The sequence below is a fragment of the Ranitomeya imitator genome, chromosome 2 (assembly GCF_032444005.1).
Source record: "Ranitomeya imitator isolate aRanImi1 chromosome 2, aRanImi1.pri, whole genome shotgun sequence".
Lineage (NCBI taxonomy): Eukaryota > Metazoa > Chordata > Amphibia > Anura > Dendrobatidae > Ranitomeya > Ranitomeya imitator.
The window spans coordinates 147,382,839-147,408,145 of NC_091283.1; the positions used below are offsets into that span (position 1 = coordinate 147,382,839).

Below are 25,307 nucleotides of genomic sequence, written 5' to 3' on the forward strand. Positions count from 1 at the left end.
TTGCATCGCTTTATTCTCAGGACTATAACTTTTTTATTTTTTTGCTGATGATGCTGTGTGGCGGCTCTTTTTTTGTGGGACAATATGACGTTTTCAGCGGTACCATGGTTATTTATATCTGTCCTTTTGATCGCGTGTTATTCCACTTTTTGTTCGGCGGTATGATAATAAAGCGTTTTTTGCCTCGTTTTTTTTTTTTTTTTTTTCTTACGGTGTTTACTGAAGGGGTTAACTAGTGGGCCAGTTTTATAGGTCGGGTCATTACGGACACGGCGATACTAAATATGTGTACTTTTATTGGGTTTTTTTTTTTTATTTAGATGAAGAAATGTATTTATGGGAATAATATATATTTTTTTTTCATTATTTTGGAATTTTTTTTTTAATTTTTTTTTACACATTTGGAAATTTTTTTTTTTAACTTTTTTACTTTGTCCCAGGTGGGGACATCACAGATCAGTGATCTGACAGTTTGCACAGCACTCTGTCAGATCACTGATCTGACATGCAGCGCTGCAGCCTTCACAGTGCCTGCTCTGAGCAGGCTCTGTGAAGCCACCTCCCTCCCTGCAGGACCCGGATCCGCGGCCATCTTGGATCCGGGGCTCGAGCAGGGAGGGAGGTGAGGAGACCCTCGCAGCAACGCGATCACATCGCGTTGCTGCGGGGGGCTCAGGGAAGCCCGCAGGGAGCCCCCTCCCTGCGCGGTGCTTCCCTGCACCGCCGGCACATCGCGATCATGTTTGATCGCGGTGTGCCAGGGGTTAATGTGCCGGGGGCGGTCCGTGACCGCTCCTGGCACATAGTGCCGGATGTCAGCTGCGATAAGCAGCTGACACCCGGCCGCGATCGGCGGCGCTCCCCCCGTGAGCGCCGCCGATCGCGCTGGACGTACTATCCCGTCCAGGGTCAGATAAGCCCAGGGCACCTCGACGGGATAGTACGTCTAAGGTCACAGAGGGGTTAAGGTATGCCTTTTGAATATGTCCTTGGCTCCGTTCAAGTAACCAGCGTGGATACCATCCAAATCGGGGCAAAGTGGACTCATCAAGACATCTGCTTCAGAGAGAATGGGACAAATGTTCTTACTATGAAGAATGTTAAACTGAAGCGATGCACTTTTTCCACTATAATGTGATGCCGATGTATAGAAAACGGTTTAGTTCCACTTTGTATATTTGTTCATTTACCGGTTTTTATTGTGAGCTGTATTTTTGATGGGTCCCCAATTGTCCTGTATTGGTAGTAGCTATGAGTAGTGGATGTGGAGGGAGTAGCTTTTATACTTATATTGTGCACTTTTAGTATCTTCCCTCACCAGTGGCCGTGCGCATTGCGCTGTGATTCGTCCTGTCCCTGTGTGGACCGGCGTCTTAGGGCTTGGTGTGTGCGCTCTGGACATTTTTTCTTTGCCCTGGGCGTGCGCACCTGGTCTGACGCTGAGTTCCACTGCTGGGACTTGCCGGACACAGTGCACATGTGCCGATGGCGCCACTGTGATTGGCTGCTGTGTACCATGTGACCGGGGCCAAGGGCTATTTTAAGGTCCTGTTAGGCAGTACATGGTTATCCCCCTGAGTAAGTGGCACTGGTGGCCACGAAACGTGCGTTGGGGACCATCGCCCAACCGCCCCCCCTACCTCTGTGTAGTGGTAAGTGCTAGCACCCTTTTTCCACCACCATACTTAATGGCATTACTATAGAATCCCACTGCTTTGGGGTGACCTTGGTTGGATAGTGTAAGTGCTTTTTCTTATGCATACCATTACAAAGGTATTTACATCTGGGGGAGTGGGGGGATGGGCGCTTTTCCAGCATTCCTGGGACATTCATCCTGTGCTCTAGTCATTAGATAATGTAATATTTTGATATATGTTTTTGTATTATTTATGGCAATTAAAGTTTGTTTTATAAATCATTGCTCTGAATTGCTCTCCTTTTGGCATGGTTTGTTTTGAGCTGATTTGGTGAGGTCGGGGTCTTTTGGCGTATTTACTGCCAGACCTCGTGCGCTCACAATATGTATCTGGGAGTTTTGTATTCTATATACTCACATAGATGAGGTGCTGTATACTCCGCACTGTATGATATACTCCTATATACTATATACTCACATGAACGAGGTGCTGTATACCATGCACTGTATGATCTACTCCTGTATACTGTATACTCACATGGTCGAGGTGCTGTATACTCCGCACTGTATGATATACCCCTATATACTATATACTCACATGGACGAGGTGCTGTATACTCCGCACTGTATGATATACCCCTATATACTATATACTCACATGGTCGAGGTGCTGTATACTCCGCACTGTATGATATACCCCTATATACTATATACTCACATGGACGAGGTGCTGTATACCCCGTACTGTATGATATACCCCTATATACTATATACTCACATGGACGAGATGCTGTATACCCTGCACTGTATGATATACTCCTGTATACTATATACTCACATGGACGAGGTGCTGTATACTCCGCACTGTATGATATAACCCTATATACTATATACTCACATGGACAAGGTGCTGTATACCCTGCACTATGATATACCCCTATATATTATATACTCACATGGACGAGGTGCTGTATACTCCGCACTGTATGATATATTCCTGTATACTATATACTCACATGAACGAGGTGCTGTATACCCTGCACTGTATGATATACCCCTATATACTATATACTCACATGAACGAGGTGCTGTATACCCTGCACTATGATATACCCCTATATACTATATACTCACATGGACGAGATGCTGTATACCCTGCACTGTATGATATACCCCTATATACTATATACTCACATGGACGAGGTGCTGTATACCCTGCACTGTATGATATATTCCTGTATACTATATATTCACATGGACGACGTGCTGTATACCCTGCACTGTATGATATACCCCTATATACTATATACTCACATGGACGAGATGCTGTATACCCTGCACTGTATGATATACCCCTATATATTATATACTCACATGGACGAGGTGCTGTATACTCCGCACTGTATGATATAACCCTATATACTCACATGAACGACGTGCTGTATACCCTGCACTGTATGATATACCCCTATATACTATATACTCACATGAACGAGGTGCTGTATACTCCGCACTGTATGATATAACCCTATATACTATATACTCACATGAACGAGGTGCTGTATACCCTGCACTGTATGATATACCCCTATATACTATATACTCACATGAACGAAGTGCTGTATACCCCGTACTGTATGATATACCCCTATATACTATATACTCACATGGACGAGATGCTGTATACCCTGCACTGTATGATATACCCCTATATATTATATACTCACATGGACGAGGTGCTGTATACTCCGCACTGTATGATATAACCCTATATACTATATACTCACATGAACGAGGTGCTGTATACCCTGCACTGTATGATATACCCCTATATACTATATACTCACATGAACGAGGTGCTGTATACCCTGCACTATATGATATACCCCTATATACTATATACTCACATGGACGAGGTGCTGTATACCCTGCACTGTATGATATACCCCTATATATTATATACTCACATGGACGAGGTGCTGTATACTCCGCACTGTATGATATAACCCTATATACTATATACTCACATGAACGAGGTGCTGTATACCCTGCACTGTGTGATCTACTCCTGTATACTGTATACTCACATGGTCGAGGTGCTGTATACTCCGCACTGTATGATATATTCCTATATACTATATACTCACATGGACGAGGTGCTGTATACCCCGTACTGTATGATATACCCCTATATATTATATACTCACATGGACGAGGTGCTGTATACTCCGCACTGTATGATATATTCCTGTATACTATATACTCACATGGACGAGGTGCTGTATACCCTGCACTGTATGATATACCCCTATATATTATATACTCACATGGACGAGGTGCTGTATACTCCGCACTGTATGATATAACCCTATATACTATATACTCACATGAACGAGGTGCTGTATACCCTGCACTGTATGATATACCCCTATATACTATATACTCACATGGACGAGATGCTGTATACCCTGCACTGTATGATCTACTCCTGTATACTGTATACTCACATGGACGAGGTGCTGTATACTCCGCACTGTATGATATATTCCTGTATACTATATACTCACATGGACGAGGTGCTGTATACCCTGCACTGTATGATATACCCCTATATACTATATACTCACATGGACGAGGTGCTGTATACCCTGCACTGTATGATATACCCCTATATACTATATACTCACATGGACGAGGTGCTGTATACCCTGCACTGTATGATATACCCCTATATATTATATACTCACATGGACGAGGTGCTGTATACTCCGCACTGTATGATATAACCCTATATACTCACATGAACGACGTGCTGTATACCCTGCACTGTATGATATACCCCTATATACTATATACTCACATGAACGAGGTGCTGTATACCCTGCACTATGATATGCCCCTATATACTATATACTCACATGGACGAGGTGCTGTATACCCTGCACTGTATGATATATTCCTGTATACTAAATACTCACATGGACGAGGTGCTGTATACCCTGCACTGTATGATATACCCCTATATATTATATACTCACATGGACGAGGTGCTGTATACTCCGCACTGTATGATATAACCCTATATACTATATACTCACATGAACGTGGTGCTGTATACCCTGCACTGTATGATATACCCCTATATACTATATACTCACATGAACGAGGTGCTGTATACCCTGCACTATGATATACCCCTATATACTATATACTCACATGGACGAGATGCTGTATACCCTGCACTGTATGATATACCCCTATATACTCACATGGACGAGGTGCTGTATACCCTGCACTGTATGATATATTCCTGTATACTATATATTCACATGGACGACGTGCTGTATACCCTGCACTGTATGATATACCCCTATATACTATATACTCACATGGACGAGATGCTGTATACCCTGCACTGTATGATATACCCCTATATACTATATACTCACATGGACGAGATGCTGTATACCCTGCACTGTATGATATACCCCTATATATTATATACTCACATGGACGAGGTGCTGTATACTCCGCACTGTATGATATAACCCTATATACTCACATGAACGACGTGCTGTATACCCTGCACTGTATGATATACCCCTATATACTATATACTCACATGAACGAGGTGCTGTATACCCTGCACTGTATGATATACCCCTATATACTATATACTCACATGAACGAAGTGCTGTATACCCCGTACTGTATGATATACCCCTATATACTATATACTCACATGGACGAGATGCTGTATACCCTGCACTGTATGATATACCCCTATATATTATATACTCACATGGACGAGGTACTGTATACTCCGCACTGTATGATATAACCCTATATACTATATACTCACATGAACGAGGTGCTGTATACCCTGCACTGTATGATATACCCCTATATACTATATACTCACATGAACGAGGTGCTGTATACCCTGCACTATATGATATACCCCTATATACTATATACTCACATGGACGAGATGCTGTATACCCTGCACTGTATGATATACCCCTATATATTATATACTCGCATGGACGAGGTGCTGTATACTCCGCACTGTATGATATAACCCTATATACTATATACTCACATGAACGAAGTGCTGTATACCCCGTACTGTATGATATACCCTTATATACTATATACTCACATGAACGAGGTGCTGTATACCCTGCACTGTATGATATACCTCTATATACTATATACTCACATGAACGAGATGCTGTATACCCTGCACTGTATGATATACCCCTATATACTATATACTCACATGGACGAGATGCTGTATACCCTGCACTGTATGATCTACTCCTGTATACTGTATACTCACATGGACGAGGTGCTGTATACCCTGCACTGTATGATATATTCCTGTATACTATATACTCACATGGATGAGGTGCTGTATACTCCGCATTGTATGATATACTCCTCTATACTATATACTCACATGAACGAGGTGCTGTATACCCCGTACTGTATGATATACCCCTATATACTATATACTCACATGGACGAGGTGCTGTATACCCTGCACTGTATGATATACCCCTATATATTATATACTCACATGGACGAGGTGCTGTATACTCCGCACTGTATGATATACCCCTATATACTATATACTCACATGAACGAGGTGCTGTATACCCTGCACTATATGATATACCCCTATATACTATATACTCACATGAACGAGATGCTGTATACCCTGCACTGTATGATATACCCCTATATACTATATACTCACAAGGACGAGATGCTGTATACCCTGCACTGTATGATCTACTCCTGTATACTGTATACTCACATGGACGAGGTGCTGTATACCCTGCACTGTATGATATATTCCTGTATACTATATACTCACATGGATGAGGTGCTGTATACTCCGCATTGTATGATATACTCCTCTATACTATATACTCACATGAACGAGGTGCTGTATACCCCGTACTGTATGATATACCCCTATATACTATATACTCACATGGACGAGGTGCTGTATACCCTGCACTGTATGATATACCCCTATATATTATATACTCACATGGACGAGGTGCTGTATACTCCGCACTGTATGATATACCCCTATATACTATATACTCACATGAACGAGGTGCTGTATACCCTGCACTATATGATATACCCCTATATACTATATACTCACATGGACGAGATACTGTATACCCTGCACTGTATGATATACCCCTCCTGCTACACTGCTCCAAATACTCAGCAGTGAGGGACACTCACTTCAGGAGACTCTCACATCTCTTCCCAGACTTCATCACCATGAAGGAGGAAGAGAAAACATATATCTTGCTGGGAGAAGAAGAGAGAGCGGTGGAGATAGCAGCGCGGTATGTGAGCGAATGCCATAGACTGCGAGAAAGAGAACTATGATGCCATGGACTATAGCCCCCAACCTGGATCTGCCCCATCCACCTCCCCTATGCCATGGACTATAGCCCCCACAATGGACCTGCCCCATCCACCTCCCCTATGCCATGGACTATAGCCCCCAACCTGAACCTGCCCCATCCACCTCCCCTATGCCATGGACTATAGCCCCCACAATGGACCTGCCCCATCCACCTCCCCTATGCCATGGACTATAGCCCCCAACCTGAACCTGCCCCATCCACCTCCCCTATGCCATGGACTATAGCCCCCAACCTGGATCTGCCCCATCCACCTCCCCTATGCCATGGACTATAGCCCCCAACCTGGATCTGCCCCATCCACCTCCCCCCACAGCTCCTACCCAACATCCCCTCAGTCCCTATCCCTATTGCCTCTATACACTTGCTTTGGCAAAACTGATGTGTATTTGGTCCTGCCAATAAAGCTTCTTTGAATCTTGAATCTACAGGTCCTTCTCAAAAAATTAGCATATAGTGTTAAATTTCATTATTTACCATAATGTAATGATTACAATTAAACTTTCATATATTATAGATTCATTATCCACCAACTGAAATTTGTCAGGTCTTTTATTGTTTTAATACTGATGATTTTGGCATACAACTCCTGATAACCCAAAAAACCTGTCTCAATAAATTAGCATATTTCACCCATCCAATCAAATAAAAGTGTTTTTTAATAACAAACAAAAAAACCATCAAATAATAATGTTCAGTTATGCACTCAATACTTGGTCGGGAATCCTTTGGCAGAAATGACTGCTTCAATGCGGCGTGGCATGGAGGCAATCAGCCTGTGACACTGCTGAGATGTTATGGAGGCCCAGGATGCTTCAATAGCGGCCTTAAGCTCATCCAGAGTGTTGGGTCTTGCGTCTCTCAACTTTCTCTTCACAATATCCCACAGATTCTCTATGGGGTTCAGGTCAGGAGAGTTGGCAGGCCAATTGAGCACAGTAATACCATGGTCAGTAAACCATTTACCAGTGGTTTTGGCACTGTGAGCAGGTGCCAGGTCGTGCTGAAAAATGAAATCTTCATCTCCATAAAGCATTTCAGCCGATGGAAGCATGAAGTGCTCCAAAATCTCCTGATAGCTAGCTGCATTGACCCTGCCCTTGATGAAACACAGTGGACCAACACCAGCAGCTGACATGGCACCCCACACCATCACTGACTGTGGGTACTTGACACTGGACTTCAGGCATTTTGGCATTTCCTTCTCCCCAGTCTTCCTCCAGACTCTGGCACCTTGATTTCCGAATGACATGCAAAATTAGCTTTCATCAGAAAAAAGTACTTGGGACCACTTAGCAACAGTCCAGTGCTGCTTCTCTGTAGCTCAAAAGTGGCTTTACCTGGGGAATGCGGCACCTGTAGCCCATTTCCTGCACACGCCTGTGCACGGTGGCTCTGGATGTTTCCACATCAGACTCAGTCCACTGCTTCCTCAGGTTCCCCAAGGTCTGGAATCGGTCCTTCTCCACAATCTTCCTCAGGGTCCGGTCTCCTCTTCTCGTTGTACAGCGTTTTCTGCCACATTGTTTCCTTCCAACAGACTTACCATTGAGGTGCCTTGATACAGCACTCTGGGAACAGCCTATTTGTTGAGAAATTTCTTTCTGGGTCTTACCCTCTTGCTTGAGGGTGTCAATGATGGCCTTCTTGACATCTGTCAGGTCGCTAGTCTTACCCATGATGGGGGTTTTGAGTAATGAACCAGGCAGGGAGTTTATAAAAGCCTCAGGTATCTTTTGCGTGTGTTTAGAGTTAATTAGTTGATTCAGAAGATTAGGGTAATAGGTCGTTTAGAGAACCTTTTCTTGATATGCTAATTTATTGAGACAGGTTTTTTGGGTTATCAGGAGTTGTATGCCAAAATCATCATTATTAAAACAATAAAAGACCTGACAAATTTCAGTTGGTGGATAATGAATCTATAATATATGAAAGTTTAATTGTAATCATTACATTATGGTAAATAATGAAATTTAACACTATATGCTAATTTTTTGAGAAGGACCTGTATATACTATATACTCACATGGACGAGGTGCTGTATACCCTGCACTATATGATATACCCCTATATACTATATACTCACATGAACGAGGTGCTGTATACCCTGCACTATATGATATACCCCTATATACTATATACTCACATGGACGAGATGCTGTATACCCTGCACTGTATGATATACCCCTATATACTATATACTCACATGGACGAGATGCTGTATACCCTGCACTATATGATATACCCCTATATACTATATACTCACATGAACGAGGTGCTGTATACCCTGCACTGTATGATATACCCCTATATACTATATACTCACATGAACGAAGTGCTGTATACCCCGTACTGTATGATATACCCCTATATACTATATACTCACATGGACGAGATGCTGTATACCCTGCACTGTATGATATACCCCTATATATTATATACTCACATGGACGAGGTGCTGTATACTCCACACTGTATGATATAACCCTATATACTATATACTCACATGAACGAGGTGCTGTATACCCTGCACTGTATGATATACCCCTATATACTATATACTCACATGAACGAGGTGCTGTATACCCTGCACTATATGATATACCCCTATATACTATATACTCACATGGACGAGATGCTGTATACCCTGCACTGTATGATATACCCCTATATACTATATACTCACATGGACGAGGTGCTGTATACCCTGCACTGATTCAAGATTCAAGATTCAAAGAAGCTTTATTGGCAGGACCAAATACACATCAGTTTTGCCAAAGCAAGTGTATAGAGGCAATAGGGATAGGGACTGAGGGGATGTTGGGTAGGAGCTGTGGGGGGAGGTGGATGGGGCAGATCCAGGTTGGGGGCTATAGTCCATGGCATAGGGGAGGTGGATGGGGCAGGTCCAGGTTGGGGGCTATAGTCCATGGCATCATAGTTCTCTTTCTCGCAGTCTATGACATTCGCTCACATACCGTGCTGCTATCTCCACTGCTCTCTCTTCTTCTCCCAGCAAGATATATGTTTTCTCTTCCTCCTTCATGGTGATGAAGTCTGGGAAGAGATGTGAGAGTCTCCTGAAGTGAGTGTCCCTCACTGCTGAGTATTTGGAGCAGTGTAGCAGGAAGTGGGTTTCGTCCTCTGCACTGCACCCTGCACCCTGCACTGTATGATATATTCCTGTATACTATATATTCACATGGACGACGTGCTATATACCCTGCACTGTATGATATACCCCTATATACTATATACTCACATGGACGAGGTGCTGTATACCCTGCACTGTATGATATATTCCTGTATACTATATATTCACATGGACGACGTGCTATATACCCTGCACTATATGATATACCCCTATATACTATATACTCACATGGACGAGATGCTGTATACCCTGCACTGTATGATATACCCCTATATACTATATACTCACATGGACGAGGTGCTGTATACCCTGCACTGTATGATATATTCCTGTATACTATATACTCACATGGACGAGATGCTGTATACCCTGCACTGTATGATATACCCCTATATACTATATACTCACATGGACGAGATGCTGTATACCCTGCACTGTATGATATACCCCTATATATTATATACTCACATGGACGAGGTGCTGTATACTCCGCACTGTATGATATAACCCTATATACTCACATGAGCGACGTGCTGTATACCCTGCACTGTATGATATACCCCTATATACTATGTACTCACATGAACGAGGTGCTGTATACCCTGCACTGTATGATATACCCCTATATACTATATACTCACATGAACGAGGTGCTGTATACCCTGCACTGTATGATATACCCCTATATACTATATACTCACATGGACGAGATGCTGTATACCCTGCACTGTATGATATATTCCTGTATACTATATATTCACATGGACGACGTGCTGTATACCCTGCACTGTATGATATACCCCTATATACTATATACTCACATGGACGAGGTGCTGTATACCCTGCACTGTATGATATATTCCTGTATACTATATATTCACATGGACGACGTGCTGTATACCCTGCACTGTATGATATACCCCTATATACTATATACTCACATGGACGAGATGCTGTATACCCTGCACTGTATGATATACCCCTATATATTATATACTCACATGGACGAGGTGCTGTATACTCCGCACTGTATGATATACCCCTATATACTCACATGGACGCGATGCTGTATACCCTGCACTGTATGATATACCCCTATATATTATATACTCACATGGACGAGGTGCTGTATACTCCGCACTGTATGATATACCCCTATATACTATATACTCACATGGACGAGATGCTGTATACCCTGCACTGTATGATATACCCCTATATATTATATACTCACATGGACGAGGTGCTGTATACCCTGCACTGTATGATATAACCCTATATACTATATACTCACATGAACGACGTGCTGTATACCCTGCACTGTATGATATACCCCTATATACTATATACTCACATGAACGAGGTGCTGTATACCCTGCACTGTATGATATACCCCTATATACTATATACTCACATGGACGAGATGCTGTATACCCTGCACTGTATGATATACCCCTATATACTATATACTCACATGGACGAGGTGCTGTATACCCTGCACTGTATGATATACCCCTATATACTATATACTCACATGAACGAGGTGCTGTATACCCTGCACTGTATGATATACCCCTATATACTATATACTCACATGGACGAGATGCTGTATACCCTGCACTGTATGATATACCCCTATATACTATATACTCACATGGACGAGGTGCTGTATACCCCGTACTGTATGATCTACTCCTGTATACTGTATACTCACATGGTCGAGGTGCTGTATACCCTGCTCTGTATGATATACTCCTGTATACTATATACTCACATGGACGAGGTGCTGTATACTCCGCACTGTCCAGTATGCTATTTATTCTCCTGGATATGGAGTTGTATACCTTGTACTGCCTGTGTACGGATTTGTTAGATTTTGGGGTGATGTGGGACCACTCTTTCTCAGGTTCGCATGGCGAGGGACAGTAATCCTTCCTGGAAACCGATCTTTATAGTGAAGCCGGATGGTGGGTGTCAGGGGGACGGCATCTACCTCATTAAGGACCCCTGTGAGGTGCGTGGTGTCGGTGGTCTCCAGAGCCGGCCAGCGGTGGTGCAGGAGTACGTCAGGAAGCCCCTGCTCGTAGACAAGCTGAAGTTTGACATGCGCCTTTATGTGGTGCTGACTTCTCTAGAGCCGCTGGAGATTTACATATCCCACGACGGACTGTCACGCTTCTGTACGGAGCCGTACCAGCAGCCGACCCATAAGAACCTGCACCGCTCCTACATGCACCTCACCAACTACTCCCTCAACATCCACAGCGGCAACTTCATCCACTCTGACAGTGCGCACACTGGCAGCAAGAGAACCGTCTCCAGCGTGCTTTGCCGACTCCTGGCAAAAGGAATGGACATCAGGAAGGTCTGGTCTGACATCACGGCACTGGTCATCAAGACTGTCATTAGCCTCCTCCCAGAGCTGAAGGTGTACCACCAGTTGGACATCCCCGCAGGGAAGCCTGGTCCCTCCTGTTTCCAGGTAAGGACCCCTATTTCTGTTCCTCTTTTCCTGGATCTGACTCTCCTGATTCTTTTTCCTCACCAAAGATTTTAGGGTTTGACGTTCTGCTGCTAAAGAACCTGAAGCCAGTGTTATTGGAGGTGAATGCCAACCCCAGCATGAAGATCGAGCATGAGCAGGAGGTCAGCCCCCCGTGTGTATTTAGTGTCGCCCTCTCCCCCTCCATGTATATTCCATGTCAAACCCCTCACAGTGTCCCATTTGCATTCACTGTCGGCCTCCCCTCCTGTGTGTATTCAGTGTCCCCTCCCTCCCCCAGGTGTATTCGGTGCGGCCCCCTCCCCTGCATGTATTCAGTGACTTCCTAACCCCCCCCCTATGGTGGGTGTACGGTGGCTGCCACCCCCCATATGTATTCAGTGTCAGGATCGCCCACCCCCTATCCTCCCATCCCCAATGTGATTTCAGGGTTAACCTCCCCCCTTTTATATATTCAGTTTCAGTCTCTTCCCCAATGTGTATTCAGTGTCAGACGACCCCCCCCCCCCCAATGTGAATTCAGTTCCAGCCTGCACCCAGGGTGTATTCAGTTACAGCCTCATTCGCCCCCTCCCCTGTATATATTTAGTGTCTGTCACTCCCCTCCCATGTGTATTTGATGTCAGCATTGCTTTCCCACCCCTACCTCACCATGGTCATTTTCCAGCCACACTGTCAGGACTCAGCTCTCCGTGTTGTTCTACCTCTTCTCTTCTTGCAGCTACTTCCTGGTGTCTATGAGAATGTGCCGAGCCCAGTGGACGAGGAGGTGAAGGTTGCTGTCATCAGGGACACACTGCGCCTCGTGGACCCGGGGAGGAGGAGGAGCTCGCAGAAGCCGTGAGTTATATTGACCAGGGAAAGACAACCAGTCGGATTGCTCATTCTACAATCATGTCACTATTTTTTACTCTGAGACATTAGTCAAAACTGCACCTTATGTCTCATCAGAGGCTCAGGCTGCTCCTGAGGGGAGGGACTATAGGAAAGGGGAGGAGCCTGGAGAGCAATTTTATTTCATCCCTTCTGTTTAAAGGTGGTGTCTGGCCTTAGGCTACAAGTCTGCAGTCACTCTGTGTGTCTCTATATGTCTGCAGACGTGTGAATCCTAACATTGCGCACAACATGTTGTGAGCATACCCCTGTGTCAAGATATCGCAGCTCGGGAGGGTCATGCAGAACCACCCACTGTTATCTTTGCCTCGAAGAGCTCTCTGCTGTCCCCTATTGTCTGGACAATTACATGATTGACTGATGATTAACGGAGAAGGCTGACGGCTTCTCCGATTCCAACTCATGCAATATATGTGTTTTCCCCCGATACAGTCACTGTGAACGCCACGATAACCCCAGACTACTCTCTGCCACCATCAGTCGATTTTTATACAGGCTGACTTGAGGCCTAGTTCTGGTACCGTATGGCTTTCAGGGGTGTGGTTTACAGAACTAAAGGAACAGAACTATTAAATATATTTAATCCTAGCGATAGGCAGTGTTTATAGAAAATATAGAACAGATTATACAAAGGGGACAAAACAATACAGCATGTACAGCACATAAAATAAGAAGAAATAACGGAAGAAATTACTACGCCACTCACAGAGATGAGGCAACTTACCCAAAGGAGAGCACTTCGATTTGGGTGACCTTCAGCAAACAATATTCATGCATACACAATGTCTGTCTCTCTACAGGAACAAAGATCATAATGTGTCTTGACCTTTTATCAGTACCTGAGTTACACCCACACCCCCTTTATGATCACCTCACGTGGGCCGGGTTGGTGGATATCCCCAGCCCTTCAGGATTTTATGAAATCCCCAACCTATATGATAACTTCACTACTGATAATAGCAGAATTTCTAGATCGCCACCATATGTACCATTGGGATTTTTTGCCTTTCTCCAGAGATCAAAAGTTACATGGCTGTTGTCAGTTATCTGGCCACTATAAATTTGTGGCTTATAGGCAAGGGTTACAGTTATGAGAAAACATTCATATTCTTCCCCAATTAACCCGGAAGTTGAAAATGTATGTCCCATCACTATCGGATTTATACAAGCCCCAATTTTTTGCTTTTCTATCGTTGCCTCAGCATCTGCCAAGATGTTTTGATGAATCTGTTGTGGCTGTCAAACAGCCACGAGACATGCAGGCGTGTAGACTCAAACATATTATTCGAGCATGCTGAAGTCACTTGGTTAGCACATTGCTAGTGAGCATTTATACCGGAGAGGAGTGGAGAAATCAGAATACCTGAGATAAATTAGGACTTAAGAGCTCTAGGAGACAAACTGTTAAACTTTTGCAACAACAGAGTAAAGGAAATCTGCACTGCTAACTGGACGACAAAGCAGATCCAACCAGTGCAGGTGCATGTGTAACCAGTCGTTGCAATCTTCTGACCCCTCTCTGTCGCAGTATCTCAGTGACATACGTACAAATGCAGCAGCTTAAAAATGTTTCATAAGAGGCCAGTACAATACTTAATGCATTGAAAAGGCCATTACATGGGATTAGATCAAATCCACCGGTGATTAATTCCATACAGGATCAGTTGAGGTGGAATTCATTATGGACTGATATAAATACAGATCTACTTCTGTTATTAAATGTCCATAGTAATGGCTCTGACGTGTTTCCCCTCCCAGTTACGGTTCATCAGGAGGCTGAGAAAAAAAGGTCGACTGAAAGAGATCCAAGTGATGCCAAATGCTCATGAGTCATATTCTGTCTGCATGTTTTTTTTGTAAATGGAACCTGTCACCAGCAAAATGCTGTTAACCAGCAGATATGGGGTTAATCTGCAGGTTAATAGCGTTACTAACCAGCCTGGAGCCTGCACGTAGCCGAACGCTGCAGGGGGAAAGTTAACTTTATTCTCCCCGCCAGCAGTCTGAGTATACAGAGCAGCACCTGTACTGTGGCCTCGGCCCTGACTGACAGCCGGCCACATTGCAGAGCGACTGTCAGTCAGGGCCGGGGCGCAGCTACAGCGGCCGCTCTGTATATTAAGAGCGATGACTCAACCAGCGCTGGCGCCACATCCATGGCTGAAACTGAATACTGCTGGGGAGAATAAAGTTACTTTTCTCCCTGCAGCGTTCGGCTACGTGCAGGTGCCAGTCAGGTTAGTAACGTTATTAACTTGCAGATTAACCCCATATTATTTGCTGGTGACTGCAGTATTTAATATTTTATTAGGGGGGGTATTTCTTTTTGTGTTACGCTTTTTAGCAAGGTTGGAAATAGTCTAGTGGGAATGTGGCCGGGAGTATGCATGTCGCATACTTGTAGTCACATTCCGCCGCTCCTGGCTATCCTCACATTGCGCAGTGCACGTGTTGTGAGCATTCACACGAGTCACATGGAGTGACTACAGACTTGTGGCCTAAGGATGAACAACTCCTTTAATGAAGCGACATTACTCATACTTTGCATGCTACATCTCGACCGTCTGCAGGTATGGGCCCCACGCTCCTGAGGTGTCACCCCCGGACAGTGACAGTACCATCTCTGCACTGCAGCACATGATCCTCTGGTCACTTACCCAGTGATCGGTCTTCTTATATCGCTCCGATGTTATTGTCCTAGTCATATGAATCTTTCGCCTGCCGTTCAGCCATCCACTGTCTGCTCCTATATGATCCATTACTCTGTTCCTTGCTCCTCTGCCCTCTGGGCCTTTGCCATCTGCTGCCCCCTCTTCTACCTGCTGAAGCAGATGCACTAAGGGAAGAATGAATGTTGGTCAGGGCTCGGTGACGGACAGGGAAAGGAGTGATCCTGCTGGGAGGTGAGGGCAGTCAGGGACAGGAGCGGTTGCACAAGGACGAATGGCGGTCAGGGACAGGAGCGGTACTGGGGACGTGTAATGGGTTACTGACATCTGGAGTCACCTCCACACAAGTGTCCTGGTAGCTGTTCCTATATTCCCTCCGGGGCGCCTTTTCTCCAGTCACACTTCGTTGTTGGCCGCCCCTGCTCGGACACTGCTGCTCCAGGTCGTGCGTGTGCTGGATGCTTATACTCAGACGGTAGGGGGTGGACGGTGGCTATGACTTTGGGATCTGTTTTCCTCCAGGTCTCCCTCCTTAGACACAATGACAGATTTCCACACCGAACCTACTGATTCTTGTAACACCGACACGCCGACGAGGCCAGAGAAGCAGAACCTGCCCCCACTCTGCCTGAAGCAAGTGTACCCCAAGTATGCCAGGAAGTTCTGCCACCTCCGCGTCCTGGAGCGCGTCGGCACCCTGTTCATCCGATTCTTGGGAGTAAAGGGATCCATGAGGATGGGACCAACAGGGTTCCGAACATTCATAAGGTGGGTGGCCACCCTATCAGATGTCCTGCAGGTAAAGCAGATTTGTGTGACTCATCAGGTGCTGCATAGTGGGTTGTGTCCCATGTTCTGGCCTACCAGGCATGTTCCTGTGTGATAGACAGCAGATAAAGAAGCCCCTGGAGGTGTATATGGAGGGGGGCACATACGTTTATCCATCTCAATGCCTTTGGATTGTAGATGGAGGACAGAGAAGTCCCTGGAGATGAGCGGTGGGAGGGGTCACATACTTTTCTTTGTCTATTAGATATAGGAGGGGGGCACATAATTTTCTGTATGGTGACTGTCAGGCACACACTCTGCTGCTGTACACTGTGACAAAACTGCAGCTTTTGGTCTTTCCACATTTTATGTTCTATGTAAACAACCATATAGTGATTTCTCCTTGTGCTCACACAGCTGACGGACTTGTTACTATGTATCAGTGAAAATGGGGGAGTTCTGCCCAGGAAAGGGAGAGATCACAGAGGACAGTCTACACTGACACATTATAAAAAACGCACAGCTGAACAATCAGAACTGATGAATAGAGAGCTATTATCTCATTCATCAGCTTCTGTCAATTTGGGGGCAATCAATAAAGCCCCCTCATTATGTGATGGGATCCTTTATGGTGGCGTCAAAATCCGCTTGATCGAATTGCCCACATAATTTAATTTCCTGTGTAATGGCAGTGCGTCGTCTGTGTAAACGCATCACCCCGCCTGCACTGGTTGTGCTGTCGGTAACATACTAGGTGTACAGACACAACCACTAGATCAGCCATTGTTCGTTCCCATAAATACTTGTCTCCCCGTTGGGGGTTTCTATCGCCAGGGCTCATTAATGTTTTACTGGTTTATGGTGTAACTAAGAATTTTCCAATTCACTGACAGCAAGCAGAGATCTGTAAGAGCTGAATAACTGTATGCTACATGGATGACGCTTCATGCTCAGGACACAACCATGGGGGAGTAACCTGCGGAGACCATGGGTTGTGGATGGAGGTCAGAACCGTGGTAGTGGTCTTATGGTGAGCCGCCACTTTGTGTTCTCTCCACAGGAGCTGTAAATTGAGTGGTGGGAGCTTCTCCATGGCCTCTGGCGACATCCTGTACATCGATATAACGCGACGGTGGAGCAACCTGGAGCATCGTGAGTCAGGTAAAGTCCTGCCATGATCGTGTCAGAGTAGTGGCTCGTGAAATGTGTCCGCTGCTGCCATGGTAAACCCAATCGTGGAAACATTGAACATTTGGTCATAGAAGGTCAGAATACGTGAGGTGGAAAAAGTAAAAACCTTCATTTCACCAGCAAATGGTTACATGGTGGCAAATGGTTACATGTGTGCCCACACTACATGAAATCAGATACCATAGAGACACAAAGGGTTAATGATATCCTGAACCACATGGGAGATGATCGTACACAAGGGAGAGAAAATTAGGAATCTAGTACATGATGGCAGTGCCGCGTGTCAGCGAGCACACAGGAGTGATGGGGAGGAGCAGTGTCTGTTACCTGCAGGAGTGAATACGGAGCACAAGTCAGACGTGAGTCCAATGCAGCCCAACAGTCAGCAAGTCCCTATGTAGGAGATGATGCATGAGGTCCGCAACCATTGTCACATCACACGGAGACAAAATGCACACAGCACCGCGTCACTGACGGAGAAGGTGTGCACAGCTACTTCTATAACCGGCTGCGACATGGCTGGGGGCTCAGCAGGTGCTGGTTACATGGTATGAATAGTGTAAACCATACAGTTGTGGCCAAAAGTATTGACACCCCTGCAATTCTGTCAGCTAATACTCAGTTTCTTCCTGAAAATGATTGCAATCACAAATTCTTTGGTATTATTATCTTCATTTAATTTGTCTTAAATGAAAAAAACACAAAAGAGAATGAAGCAAAAAGCAAAACATTGATCATTTCACACAAAACTCCAAAAATGGGCCAGACAAAAGTATTGGCACCCTCGGCCTAATACTTGGTTGCACAACCTTTAGCCAAAATAACTGCGACCAACCGCTTCCGGTAACCATCAATGAGTTTCTTACAATGCTCTGCTGGAATTTTAGACCATTCTTCTTTGGCAAACTGCTCCAGGTCCCTGATATTTGAAGGGTGCCTTCTCCAAACTGCCATTTTTAGATCTCTCCACAGGTGATCTATGGGATTCAGGTCTGGACTCATTGCTGGCCACCTTAGAAGTCTCCAGTGCTTTCTCTCAAACCATTTTCTAGTGCTTTTGAAGTGTGTTTTGGGTCATTGTCCTGCTGGAAGACCCATGACCTCTGAGGGAGACCCAGCTTTCTCACACTGGGCCCTACATTATGCTGCAAAATTTGTTGGTAGTCTTCAGACTTCATAATGCCATGCACACGGTCAAGCAGTCTAGTGCCAGAGGCAGCGAAGCAACCCCAAAACATCAGGGAACCTCCGCCATGTTTGACTCTAGGGACCGTTGTCTTTTCTTTGAATGCCTCTTTTTTTCTCCTGTAAACTCTATGTTGATGCCTTTGCTCAAAAAGCTCTACTTTTGTCTCATCTGACCAGAGAACATTCTTTCAAAAAGTTTTAGGCTTTTTCAGGTAAGTTTTGGCAAACTCCAGCCTGGCTTTTTTATGTCTCGGGGTAAGAAGTGGGGTCTTCCTGGGTCTCCTACCATACAGTCCCTTTTCATTCAGACGCCGACGGATAGTACGGGTTGACACTGTTGTGCCCTCGGACTGCAGGGCAGCTTGAACTTGTTTGGATGTTAGTCGAGGTTCTTTATTCAACATCCGCACAATCTTGCATTGAAATCTCTTGTCAATTTTTCTTTTCCGTCCACATCTAGGGAGGTTAGCCACAGTGCCATGGGCTTTAAACTTCTTGATGACACTGCGCACGGTAGACACAGGAACATTCAGGTCTTTGGAGATGGACTTGTCGCCTTGAGATTGCTCATGCTTCCTCACAATTTGGTTTCTCAAGTCCTCAGACAGTTCTTTGGTCTTCTTTCTGTTCTCCATGCTGAATGTGGTACACACAAGGACACAGGACAGAGGTTGAGTCAACTTTAATCCATTTCAACTGGCTGCAAGTGTGATTTAGTTATTGCCAACACCTGTTAGGTGCCACAGGTAAGTTACAGGTGCTGTTAATTACACAAATTAGAGAAGCATCACATGATTTTTCGAACAGTGCCAATACTTTTGTCCACCCCCTTTTTTATGTTTGGTGTGGAATTATATCCAATTTGGCTTTAAGACAATTCTTTTTGTGTTTTTTTCATTTAAGACAAATTAAATCAAGATAATAATAACAACAAAGAATTGGTGTTTGCAATCATTTTCAGGAAGAGCCTGTGTATTATCTGACAGAATTGCAGGGGTGTCAATACTTTTGGCCACAACTGTGGGTGTACCCCACTGTTCTGGACCACCAAGGTCATACTCCTCACGTTCCTTCTATACTTTTTTCCTAACTTGGCCCTCGCGGTTCACACTGTTCATACCATGTGGCCAGCACCTGCTGAGCCCCCACCCATGTCACATCCGGTTATAGAAGTACCTGTGTGCTTTTGGGGTAACTGCCTGACACACACACCACCTCCCCCTCATAGATCCTTTCTCCAGGAATTCCCCATCTCATCATTTATAGTCCCATGTTCTCACACAATTCCCTGCTCTTCTTTCATACATTGGAGAGGCCGAAGGTTATGTGCACATGGTGCGTTTTTGCAGCATTTTTTCAGGAAGGAAATGGGCCAAAAACGCAATGGAATCCTTATGCCAGCTAATTCAATGACAATTCTGAAGTGTTGTGCACATGATCAGTAAATTCCCTTTGAGTATTTGCAGTGCGTCTTTTTCTGCAGCATGTCATTTCTTTGAGCAAATTTTTTGCTTTTTCCACCCATTGACCTCAATTGAGTCAGTCAAATCCGCAGCAAAAACACAGGTATCAAAATGTATGCAGATTTGCTGAGTTTTTGTTTGTGTTTTCATGTACTTCCTATGGTGTTACGCTGTCACCTGTCTGACAGTGCGGCAAACACCAGCACAGAGGTTCTTATCAGCGGTAATATTACCGCCGGTAAGACCATCAGTCAGAGTGCTGCAGGATAACTCTGTCAGATGTCAGCGTGACCCGCAGCTGTGACTGTGACCCGCAGCTGTGACCTGCGGTAAAATGCTTACCATAGTTCAGCAGGTGTGAGCTGATGAGACTACTGCTCCCATCGGGCTACGTCTGCTGTCACTAAACAGCGATGGCAGGAGCCGCTGATGGGAGACTCAGCCGGCGCCTATGCTCAGAGTTAATTAAAAAAAAGGGAAGATTTACATACATAAATAAAGAAAAAAAAATTATATCAACCTAAGGCCCATCCCCGATGCCTTTGTCTCCTAGAAATAATCAAAAATAGTAAACCACCATATACTCCCTGTCCGCCTTAGTCTACGTAATCTCAAGTGTCCCACGTCTAGAACAGTCACATCAGGAGATGTGACCGCTCTACCCAGCTGTTAGCGATACTCTGACAGGAGGTAATCTCTCCCTCAGTGTATCACTGAGCTGCCATGAGACAGTTCACTGGAGTTCATCAGCTGATCAGCTTTGGGGCTCTCACGGCACTGCTGCGTGAGAACTTTGTCACAGCAGCTCAGTGATACACTGCGGGAGTGATTACCTCCTGTCCGTGTATCGCCAGCTGTCTTTGAGAGCAGCCACATCAGTGACTGCTCTCAAAGTTATCTGGATCATCATGGGATATTATGGATTATCTTCTCAACAAACAGGTGAGGAATATGGTGGTTTTTAGGCATTCGGTGAGAGTGGTTTAATTAAGATTCATTAAAAGAGGGTGTGTCATTATTTCAAATTAAGGACTTTATTCTGGGTGTCTGTGTTTTTTTTTATACAATATCACTATGGAGTTACTAATAGATGGGTGTCTTATAAACGCCTCTCCATTACTAACCTGTGGGCTTGATGTCACCTGACAATACAAAGGTGACATCAACCCCACAAATATGAACCCCACTTGCCACCGTTGCAGGGCAAGTGAAAAAAGCGTGGCTAAGCGTCAGATTTGACGCTTATAGATGCGCCTTTTCTGGGGTGGCTGAGAGCTGATATTTTTAGTCTGGGAGGTGGCCAATATCCACGGCCCCTTCCTAGGCTATTAATATTAGCCCACAGCTGCCTGTCTAGCCTTTGCTGGTTAAATTTTATAGGGGGCCCATGTCAATTTTTTTTCTGGGGTCCCCCTGTAAATTAACCTATGTAGGTTCACTCTGTGAAAGCTTCCACATAGGCTTGTGACAATGTGTGTGTTTGTGTTTGCTTATCGGCTTAGTAATGAGGGTTTCAGGCTGACACCTTCTCATTACTAAAGGTACCTTCACACTGAACGATATTGCTAGCGATCCGTGACGTTGCAGCGTCCTGGCTAGCGATATCGTTCAGTTTGACAGGCAGCAGCGATCAGGATCCTGCTGTGCCATCGTTGGTCGGCGCAGAAAGTCCAGAACTTTGTTTCGCCGCTGGACCTCCCGCAGACATCGCTGAATCGGCGTGTGTGACGCCAATTCAGCGATGTCTTCACTGGTAACCAGGGTAAACATCGGGTTACTAAGCGCAGGGCCGCGCTTAGTATCCCGATGTTTACCCTGGTTACCAGCGTAAACGTAAAAAAAACCAAACACTACATACTTACCTTCCGCTGTCTGTCCTCCGGCGCTGTGCTTCTCTGCACTGTGAGCGCCGGCCAGCCGGAAAGCAGAGCACAGCGGTGACGTCACCGCTGTGCTTTCCAGCTGGCGCTCACAGTCAGTGCAGAGAAGCACAGCACAGACTTGTATTATATGCTGTAGAGTAGACTGCTCTCCATGTAGCACAGACTTGTATTATATGCTGTACTGTAGACTGCTCTCCACGCAGCACAGACTTGTATTATATGCTGTACTGTAGACTGCTCTCCATGTAGCACAGACTTGTATTATATGCTGTACAGTAGACTGTTCTCTGTGCAGCACAAACTTGTATTATATGCTGTCCAGTAGACTGCTCTCCATGCAGCACAGACTTGTATTATATGCAGTCCAGTAGACTGCTCTCCGTGCAACACCGACTTGTATTATATGCTGTACAGTAGACTGCTCTCCATGCAGCACAGACTTGTCAGAGGGGTGTAGATATACTTATTAATGTGCAAGTTGTTTGCTCCCATTAATGATTGATACAGTCTGGGCCCTACTTCTGGGGCCCATCTTTACCTTCTCTCTCCATTTGCAGGGATGTGTTTGCAGGCGTTTTTTGAGGCATTCTTCCATTTGGCACGGAGGCGATATAAAGGGCTAGTCTTTCACGAACAGGTGCAGTCCCTGGTGGAGTTCTGTTATAGTCAGCTGGACTCAATGGATGAGAAGAGACTCCTGTGTAGCAGGGCGCTGGTGGAGCGGGGCCGACAGTTTACCACCTCACGCCGGACTGATGTGCATGTCACCTCATATACACCGCTCGTAAACTGCTCCAATGCTTCCTGCAAACTGACAGACTACAAGCTACAGCACTCCTGACTCTCCGGCTCTGCTACACCCATCCCTCCATTCTCTGGTTATAGTGACGTAGAGCGGATGCCTAACAATCTACGCAACCCACCAATCCCACTGATTGCCAGGCACTGAAGCATTTAAGCCATGTCGGTGTAGTACTTCCATCCACCTGCGGGTGTCCCCAGCAATCTATGGATATAATGATGTGATGGGCCGTGAGGACAGAGGTCAGTTCGGGAGTCGTCTACCAGGATGTGCATTTCCATGTTGCATCAGACCGTGGGGCGACGGCTTCCGTATAAATGCCACTTTACTGTATGAGATTTTGTGTCGCTTCTGTTGATTATAACGTGATGCTCGTGTTCTCACACCAGAACGATGACCAACGCGGCAAACCAGCCTGCGTGTGCACAACTGGTACGATGCTGTGTACAGGAGTGTGCTATGGGGGATGAAATTGTGCTGCACTGTGCTGTGTATTGTGTGGGGGCAGTGGCATAACTAAAGTTTGATGGGTCCCAGTGGAAGATTTGGACTCCATCCAGCCTGATTTTATATACAGGGTGGTCCAAAAGTAGGTGGACAGTATGTGTGATAGGGTTATGAAGGAGGAGATTTATCAAACATGGTGTAAAGTGAAACTGACTCAGTTGCCCTCTCAAAATGCTGAGAGCTGCTGTTACATCTTGCCTTATCCTCCAGAGCTGCAGTCACTATTCTACTGTTACATCTTGTGTGTCTCATCCTCCAGAGCTGCAGTCACTATTCTGCTGTTACATCTTGTGTCTCATCCTCCAGAGCTGCAGTCACTATTCTGCTGTTACATCTTGTGTGTCTCATCCTCCAGAGCTGCAGTCACTATTCTGGTGTTAGATCTTGTGTGTCTCATCCTCCAGAGCTGCAGTCACTATTCTAGTGTTAGATCTTGTGTGTCTCATCCTCCAGAGCTGCATTCACTATTCTGGTTTTAGATCTTGTGTGTCTCATCCTCCAGAGCTGCAGTCACTATTCTGGTGTTAGATCTTGTGTGTGTCATCCTCCAGAGCTGCAGTCACTATTCTGGTGTTAGATCTTGCGTGTCTCATCCTTCAGAGCTGCAGTCACTATTCTACTGTTACATCTTGCGTGTCTCATCCTCCAGAGCTGCAGTCACTATTCTGCTGTTACATCTTGTGTGTCTCATCCTCCAGAGCTGCAGTCACTATTCTGGTGTTAGATCTTGTGTGTCTCATCCTCCAGAGCTGCAGTCACTATTCTGGTGTTAGATCTTGTGTGTCTCATCCTCCAGAGCTGCATTCACTATTCTGGTGTTAGATCTTGTGTGTCTCATCCTCCAGAGCTGCATTCACTATTCTGGTGTTAGATCTTGTGTGTCTCATCCTCCAGAGCTGCATTCACTATTCTGGTGTGAGATCTTGTGTGTCTCATCCTCCAGAGCTGCAGTCACTATTCTGGTGTTAGATCTTGTGTGTCTCATCCTCCAGAGCTGCAGTCACTATTCTGGTGTTAGATCTTGCGTGTCACATCCTTCAGAGCTGCAGTCACTATTCTACTGTTACATCTTGTGTGTCTCATCCTCCAGAGCTGCAGTCACTATTCTGGTGTTAGATCTTGTGTGTCTCATCCTCCAGAGCTGCAGTCACTATTCTGGTGTTAGATCTTGTGTGTCTCATCCTCCAGAGCTG

At 45.2% G+C, this 25,307-nt stretch overlaps 1 protein-coding gene across 2 annotated transcripts in view; it reads left to right on the forward strand.

Moving 5' to 3' along the window:
* TTLL11 (tubulin tyrosine ligase like 11) overlaps positions 1-25,307 on the forward strand; it is a 64,744-nt gene that overhangs the window by 28,925 nt on the left and 10,512 nt on the right. The window contains exons 4-9 of one of the 2 annotated variants that reach the window (XM_069747384.1): positions 12,153-12,728; positions 12,797-12,892; positions 13,471-13,589; positions 16,835-17,080; positions 18,141-18,241; positions 23,363-23,940. In XM_069747384.1, coding sequence (XP_069603485.1) covers positions 12,153-12,728; positions 12,797-12,892; positions 13,471-13,589; positions 16,835-17,080; positions 18,141-18,241; positions 23,363-23,646 — 1,422 coding nt within the window. In that variant the 3' untranslated portion in view covers positions 23,647-23,940. Of the gene's footprint in view, positions 1-12,152; positions 12,729-12,796; positions 12,893-13,470; positions 13,590-16,834; positions 17,081-18,140; positions 18,242-23,362; positions 23,941-25,307 lie in introns of those variants that run through there. The other variant, XM_069747385.1, reaches the window with a different exon arrangement.